This window comes from Gossypium hirsutum, chromosome A09 (genome assembly GCF_007990345.1).
Source record: "Gossypium hirsutum isolate 1008001.06 chromosome A09, Gossypium_hirsutum_v2.1, whole genome shotgun sequence".
Lineage (NCBI taxonomy): Eukaryota > Viridiplantae > Streptophyta > Magnoliopsida > Malvales > Malvaceae > Gossypium > Gossypium hirsutum.
The window spans coordinates 61,503,942-61,511,180 of NC_053432.1; the positions used below are offsets into that span (position 1 = coordinate 61,503,942).

General features: G+C 31.2%; 2 protein-coding genes, 4 non-coding genes and 2 pseudogenes across 7 annotated transcripts; all 8 read left to right on the forward strand.

The window, feature by feature from the left end:
* Positions 1-497: 497 nt before the first annotated feature.
* LOC121206086 (uncharacterized) lies at positions 498-1,313 on the forward strand. The gene is made up of 2 exons (XM_041076321.1): positions 498-773; positions 852-1,313. Exons 1-2 carry the CDS (start codon positions 498-500, stop codon positions 1,182-1,184), a joined length of 609 nt encoding a protein of 202 aa, XP_040932255.1. The 3' UTR covers positions 1,185-1,313.
* A 2,422-nt stretch (positions 1,314-3,735) lies between these two features.
* On the forward strand, positions 3,736-6,378 carry LOC107946118 (60S ribosomal protein L32-1). 2 transcript variants are annotated; one of them, XM_016880333.2, is made up of 4 exons: positions 3,736-3,965; positions 4,106-4,217; positions 5,883-6,064; positions 6,161-6,378. In XM_016880333.2, the coding sequence occupies exons 2-4, from the start codon at positions 4,128-4,130 to the stop codon at positions 6,288-6,290; spliced, it is 402 nt and encodes a 133-aa protein (XP_016735822.1). In that variant the 5' UTR covers positions 3,736-3,965; positions 4,106-4,127; the 3' UTR covers positions 6,291-6,378. The 2 variants fall into 2 exon arrangements, with proteins under 2 accessions (XP_016735822.1, XP_016735821.1); XM_016880332.2 differs by having other exon boundaries at positions 3,808-3,965; positions 4,103-4,217.
* On the forward strand, positions 4,504-4,597 carry LOC121206949 (small nucleolar RNA U31b). Its single transcript, XR_005902118.1, has one exon. It is a non-coding gene; the product is annotated as a small nucleolar RNA U31b (small nucleolar RNA).
* LOC121206950 (uncharacterized) lies at positions 4,796-4,881 on the forward strand (annotated as a pseudogene).
* LOC121206951 (uncharacterized) lies at positions 5,031-5,116 on the forward strand (annotated as a pseudogene).
* On the forward strand, positions 5,177-5,253 carry LOC121206936 (small nucleolar RNA Z195/SNORD33/SNORD32 family). Its single transcript, XR_005902106.1, has one exon. It is a non-coding gene; the product is annotated as a small nucleolar RNA Z195/SNORD33/SNORD32 family (small nucleolar RNA).
* On the forward strand, positions 5,333-5,418 carry LOC121206937 (small nucleolar RNA Z196/R39/R59 family). The gene has a single exon (XR_005902107.1). It is a non-coding gene; the product is annotated as a small nucleolar RNA Z196/R39/R59 family (small nucleolar RNA).
* Positions 5,553-5,704, forward strand: LOC121206944 (small nucleolar RNA F1/F2/snoR5a). Its single transcript, XR_005902114.1, has one exon. It is a non-coding gene; the product is annotated as a small nucleolar RNA F1/F2/snoR5a (small nucleolar RNA).
* Positions 6,379-7,239: the final 861 nt, after the last annotated feature.

Genomic DNA, 7,239 nt, shown 5'->3' on the forward strand with positions numbered 1-7,239 from the left:
GGTTTGTTGTATCATTCATAATCATATCATGGGAGTTGATCCTAATGATTTACTTAATCAAGGATTATACGAGGAGTCTGAGTCTGATTTGATAATACCAACTCTTACGGAGCGAGAAGAAAGAGAAGAAGCAAGAGAATGGTCTGCTAAGAGAGGCGAAATTGCACAAACTATGTGGACTGATTATATGGCTAGAAATATTAGGTAGGTTTAGGTCTTAGGTTTGTTGTTTCTATGTTATGTATGTTTTAGTATTAAAATTGTTCTTTTTTGTTAATGTTTGTTGGATAATGATATTAAAATTTTAGTTTGTTGGATTTTGAAATTATTATGTCTTGAATTTGTTAGATATTGATTATGTTAAGCTTGTTAGATATTGAATTTATTATGTTTTAAGCTTGTTGGATGTCGAAATGATTGACAATGACAATTATTAATGTAGAATGGGTAAGGGCAACAAAGAAGGGACCTCCAAGCAATTCAGGTGGACAAAACCGATGGAACATGTTTTTCTTGAAATTCTAGCAGAGGAGGCCCAGAAAGGAAATAAGCCTTTTAAAACTTTCAAAACAGTTTCTATTAAACGAGTTGTCGAAGCTATTTCTGAAAGATTCCTAGTCCAATGCGATGCGAAGCATGTGGAAAATCATTTGAGGACTGTAAAAGACCAATGGCAAATTATATGCAAAATTCGAGGTGAAAGTGGTTTTGGATGGGATGATAACATGAAAATGATCACATGTGATAGAGCGACATATGATGCAGCAGTGATGGTAATATATGTATATATATGTTAAGTATATTTATATTGTTTTATACTTGTTATTCTAATTGTGTATAATATCCAACAGGCACACAAGAAGTATGAACCATTTTTAAATAAAAGCATTGATCATTATGATGAAATGGCTTTGGTTGTTGGCAAAGATATGGCAACAGGGAGTTTTGCCGGAACATTTGCTGACATAGATTTGGATGATGGTAACCAAGATTCAGTGCCTCTAGACTGCTACAATGAAGAGGATGAAGAGGTAAGAACAAATGTATCTTCATCTGGCACATCCAAACGTAAAAGAAAAAATGTTCAAGAAAGTGTCGTTGATGAACAAGTTAAATTTGTGGGTGAACAACTTGGCAAAATTGCTAATGCTTTGGAACAATATACTGCGGATAAGACACCATAGCTTTACGAACAAGTGATGTCGATGGAGGAAGAAGGATTTCATGATGACTTCTTGTGTTATGTGTTTGATTATCTAGTGAGTCATGAATCCGAGGCCAAAGCTTTTTTAGTTAAAAATAAGAAGCATAAAAAATTTGGCTTCAAAAATTTTCTCAAGGTTGAAGATATTGATACTTTTATGTGGTGTAATATTTAGTTATGCACTTGGACAATGTTGTTATTATGTGGTGTACTACTAATTATGCATTTGGATAATATTATTAATTTCTAGTATTAATTGTGGTTTGGAAGCTAATTTATAATTATTCAATCATTGTTTTTATTTTTTTAACACAACTACAAATAATTTATCTGACTTTGGTTGTTTTCAATTTATGAAGGTTAATATTGTAGCTTAATAATTGAGTATTATTATATATTTAATTTAATTTATTTATTTATAAATAAATCATTGCAATATATATAAAAATAATTTAAAATATAAAAATTTATTAATATGTATATAAATTTATTAATATATGTAAAAATAACTTTTACGGAAAATATTTTCTGGAAATCTGCCAAATAACAGAAAATATTTTACACAGCTTCATCCAAACACCAGAAAATATTTTCAGTAAATCATTTTCCAGAAAAATAATTTATTTTTTAGAAATTATTTTCCGGAAAATTTTTTACTGGCAAACAAACAGACCCTAAAATGAATAATGTGAAATTCAACGACTTGATTCTTAATTATCTTAATGAATAATACAAAATGACTTAACTAACAAACCTGAATGATTTAAATCCGTAATTATTTCAACAATAGTCAAATCTAAAATTACATGGATCCAAAATGATTCATGTCTATGTATATATGATCGTCTAAAGACATTCCAAATACATGAAAAATGTGGGAAAAAATTGAGCATGCTCATTTCAGACACACACTTATATCCAATATTTACCTTTGGAGTCCGAGTAACATAAGGAATAATTATCAAAAGTTCAAGATATAAAATTTGAAGCGCATTTATTCTCTTATTCAAGGGTTAGGAAGAATTATAGATAAATTTAAGCATTTTTATAAATAAAAACAAACTAAGCAACATAAATGCATTTCAATCAGTAGACAAATAACCTTGACCTATTTGTAAGTGATATTAAGGGGCAATGCACAACAAAATACGTGCTTGGGCTTTCTATTTTTTTAAAGTATCCATGTTTGATACTTATTAAACACATACTTGTATATAAATAATGTATCTATGTAGTTAGAGTATCTAAAGAAAGAAAAGACGATAGCTTGCATTTGAAGGTAGGATTCATAGAGGGTAAGCTCATAAACCCAAATATCTTGTCATAATGATTTTTTTTCCCAATTCACTAGATATATCAATTTTTATTAAAAAAAAACCGAGTTATAATTCATTTTCTAAATCAAATTCAAGTTGTTTATTAATAGAGATAAGTAAAAGTGTCATCAAGGCTCTTGCACTAAGAGTTGGATTGTATTTTGTTCATTCTACTTAAAAAATGGGTAAACTAGTTATTCTATTAAAAAATTTATCCATTTTTACTGTTAACTGGTCCATGTAATTTAGTATGAAATACAAGTGGCATATCATGTGTAACTATCTGTTATTTTATCAACCACGCCAATTTTTAACAGTAAAAATTAATGAAATTTTTAACAGAAAATATTAGTTTGCTATTTGATCTAACATAAAGTGACTAATTTATATATATATTTTTTAGTATAAGAGGCAAAATGCAATTTAATTTATAATATAGAGACATCCATGGTACTTTTACCAATACAAATATCTTATTTAAGCATGAACCTATAGCCCACAACTAGAGGTGTTTATGAACCGATCAACTTAGGGCTACTTTGGGTTGACCTTGGACGACTTTTCAATACAAACCTAATTTATTTTACCGTTTAGTAATAACAAATATAAATGATTTATATTTATATTAATATATTTTTATAATTAAATTTAATAAATTTTTTTTAAATATACCTCTTCAAGTTGAGTTATCTATTTAAACTTGAAGGTTTTACTCGAAATTTGAAACAGTTTAAATAAGAGAACTAGTTTAGAAAAATAAACTTAATTTAATCATTTACAAATATGAAGGGCTAGATAAAAATTAAATCAAACTTAAACAACTATGCATAATATACCACGATCCACCCCATTAATACTTCTATTTTTTAAATAGAAAAACAAGTTAATTTGGATAGATTAAGAGTCCATTTGGATGGACGCATACCTCTAGTACACTGTGTTAGCTTTTTTTTATCTCACGTTATAATATTTAATCTCATCGTCACCGTTAATTTTATACTAACTACAGTTAAAACGCACTGCACATTTAAAGGGACCCTAAAAATACTTTTACACGAGTAATAATTTTTACATGGGTAATAATTTATCTCCAATAAAATTAAAAATAACAATAACAATAAAATTAATTACAATAATTATAAGATAAAAAATTTCATCCCACCACAACCTTCGCCCATTCATAAGTCTAACTTTGAATTTTTTAAAAAATGGGACCTTGTCCCGCCCATGAACCCTATGCGAACAACCCAAATCCAGTACTTACAAATGAATAAAGCAAATGACTAATCTCCACCGTTGATATATTTAAATTTCTCGAAATCGAGGGAAACCCTAAATCTGTAAAAAACCCTAGAAAAGACTTCACTTTTAGCATCTCTATATAATCTGCCGCAACCCCTTCACAGCAAATGTAGGGCGGCCAATCCAAAACCCTAATTTTGCCAGTAAGCCCTCTTATATCCTTTCTTTTCTTCTTTTTTCCTCTTTGGTTCTTCATATCATGCATTCATTATCTTTTACTATTTCAGCAACTTAAATAACACTTTGGTTTTTTTTTTCTCCGGCTTTGTTAATGATAAAGTAGGTGAGAAGAAGGTAAAGAAGAAATGGCAGTGCCGCTTCTAAGTAAGAAGATCGTGAAGAAGAGGGTCAAGAAGTTTAAGAGACCCCAGAGCGATCGCAAAATCTCCGTCAAGGTATCAAAAATTTAAAATATTTTTCATTCAAAATTTTGTTTTGGTCTATTATAAATCCACAGTCCCTGTACTCGTTTGACTCTTGAAATTTAGTCTCTTTCTATTTTTTTAATTTCTGGAATCAAATTTATATGAAACCCATTGTTGTTACCAATTGGACAGACAAGTACAGGGATTGAATTTCAAAATCCCGAAGAGTACAAGGACTGTTAACATGATTAAACCTTTCTTTTTCTCTCTCTCTTTCATTATGCTATTCTGAGCTTTGTTTATTTGGGAGAGAAGTGAAGATGATGATATTTATTGTCGCCCCAGTCTTACTTTGCATATATTCAATGTCTTCATGTGCAAAGTTGGTGATTGACATTCTTATCTGATTCATTTCCAGATTTATTTGTTTACAAGGTTTTGATTAATAGATACTTCTTTCTGTTTTTCTTGAATATAGTTTGTGTGGATTTACATATGAATTATGAAGATAAGATCTTCATACCCAAACCCCAATTTTTTGATCCATTTTCCATTAGGGATTTTATTAAGTATTTTTTCTTAATTTCATTGTAAGAGATTTACAGAAGGGACATGATGATTGTTGTTTGACACCCAGTCTTACTTCCATTTGTTAATGGAAGATGAAGAGATTAATCAACTTTTTATCTGATCCATATTTATCAAATGACCGATCTTTTATTTATTTTTATCCTTGTCCTCAGAATTGTTTTATCGATTATCCATTAGGGTTCCTATAAAGATCTTTTATTTTTTTTTTATCATTTTTTGTTCTTATCTTTTGTTGTAAAAGATCTTCAAAAGGGATATGATGATTGTTGTTTGACACCCAGTCTTACTTCCATTTCTTAGTGGAAGATGAAGAGATCTATCAACTTATAATCTGATCCATTTTTATCAAAAAAATATTTTATTTATTTATTAGAAGATTTTATTCTTTAAAGTATGCAATGAGACATGATGATGTTTATCCATCATTTCTGCATTTGAATGATGAATACCAACATGCACTACCATCTGATCTCTTGCATGTTTTTCTTGAAAAATTGTGGTCAATTTTCAGTGATTTTAACTGTTTTTAGTGTTCTTTTTGGGCGGGAATTTTCTGCAATCTATGATGGAAATGAATCATCAGACCTGATCTACCTGTGATGATTATATAAATAATCACCATCTTTCGACTGAGATTGCACATATTCTCTAAAAATGTTTACTTTATGGTAACATTGATATAGTACGTCAAGCATTCATGTATTTCATGCTTGTCTCGTGTCTGATTATACAAACTCCTTCGATTTTAATTTGTTTTTGCCTTGTCTGGTAAGTTCTTGCCCTTGGTATCTGACGTCCAGCTTTTATCTATTTGTAGCTGGGTGTTTCGTTTTTACGGGCAGATACAAAGTTGTTGAACAGGTCTTGCGACACAGTTAGCTTTTGTCTTTCATAAGCTTTCTGTTACTAAATCCCTGGTCACATTTTAATCTTATGTTATTCCGAGTCTTCATTTTTCTGTTTAGTATTTGGTTTTGAAACTTTTTTCTGTATCGTACCTGGACTGGAATATTGGATATGTCCTCCAAGGACTATCCAGATACATTGTATGAATCAAACATACTCATAACAAATATTATCCGACATTTTTGTGGAATGAAACAGACGAACTGGCGAAGACCGAAGGGTATTGATTCTCGTGTAAGAAGAAAGTTCAAGGGCTGCACTTTGATGCCTAATATCGGCTATGGTTCAGACAAGAAGACACGTCACTATCTACCTAATGGCTTTAAGAAATTTGTTGTACACAATGTTGGAGAGCTCGAATTGTTGATGATGCACAACAGGTAAATATTAAAAAACCGAAACGAGTGATTCAATCATTTGCTGTATCTGTAACTCGTTGTTTTGTTAATTTGTTCTTGTCGGTTGTTTTTTCTCAGGACATACTGTGCAGAGATTGCACATGATGTTTCAACAAAGAAGAGAAAAGAGATCGTTGAACGAGCAGTCCAGCTTGATGTTGTGGTTACTAACAAGCTTGCGAGGTTGCGCAGCCAAGAGGATGAATGAACATGGAACTTGGGATCTTGTACACCATTACCATTGCAAAATTAGCTTGTTATTGAAAGATTATTATTTATAATTTTCTTTTGCATAATCACTTAAGTATTTTCGAGGTTGAGTGATAAGATAAAATATTTTCAATTGTGATTAAACATTTGCCCTTTAACAGGAATATCACTCTAAACAATCAGTAATCATGTCTTTGAAGCACTTCATCTTCCTCAACTCTTTCATCTTACCCCTCTCTTGCGTTACTATTCACAGCTCTACGATCAATGAAATTCTGACAACTCTCCAAAATATTTACAATCCAATCCTCTTTCCATCACAAACTTAAGTCTCCATTCAAACCCTCTGGTTCCACATACCAGGCCTCATCATATCTAAATATTCTCCTTAAACTGTTCACTTTACCTCTCCTATTTTAGTTTCCATCAAGAAAACAAAATCAGGGTCAAATTTCTTCTTTATCTCCCTAGGAGTTTGAACTGTTCTGTATGACCCCACCCCCGACTGTTCCAAGATAAAGCAATCATATGTCTGTTTCAGGCCAGACACCACAACCTTCAGAATCACAAAAATCCTTTTCCAAGATGGGTACTTCAGACAGCTTCAGCTCCTTGGATTTCCTAGGTCTACCCCTACCTTTTGTACTGATTTTCTTCTTAACTACGTTTTTGAGTTGGAACCAATTTGCACTTAGATTAGATTGCTTGCCAGAATCCTACACATCCAATTTGAATTTTTTAGTAACCGAGACCTCCTTCAAGCAATTAAAACTTATTTTAAGATTCAACATTTTAAATTTATTCGACATGGCTTCCTCAACCGCTTTAAAGCTCGAATCCAACCCAAACCTCTCAGTATCCATCCTACCATTATTACCCACCTTCCCATGGCTACCCTCCTCATCCTCCAACGGCTCAACATATTAATTGCAAATCAAATCTCTCAT

Coding starts and splice junctions, on each gene's coding strand:
- LOC107946118 (XM_016880333.2), top strand. CDS start 4,128: ATGGCAGTGCCGCTTCTAAGTAAGAAGATCGTGAAGAAGAGGGTCAAG. Junction 4,218..5,882: donor ATCGCAAAATCTCCGTCAAG/GTATCAAAAATT, acceptor GGAATGAAACAG/ACGAACTGGCGAAGACCGAA. Junction 6,065..6,160: donor TTGTTGATGATGCACAACAG/GTAAATATTAAA, acceptor GTTTTTTCTCAG/GACATACTGTGCAGAGATTG.
- LOC121206086 (XM_041076321.1), top strand. CDS start 498: ATGGAACATGTTTTTCTTGAAATTCTAGCAGAGGAGGCCCAGAAAGGA. Junction 774..851: donor CATATGATGCAGCAGTGATG/GTAATATATGTA, acceptor AATATCCAACAG/GCACACAAGAAGTATGAACC.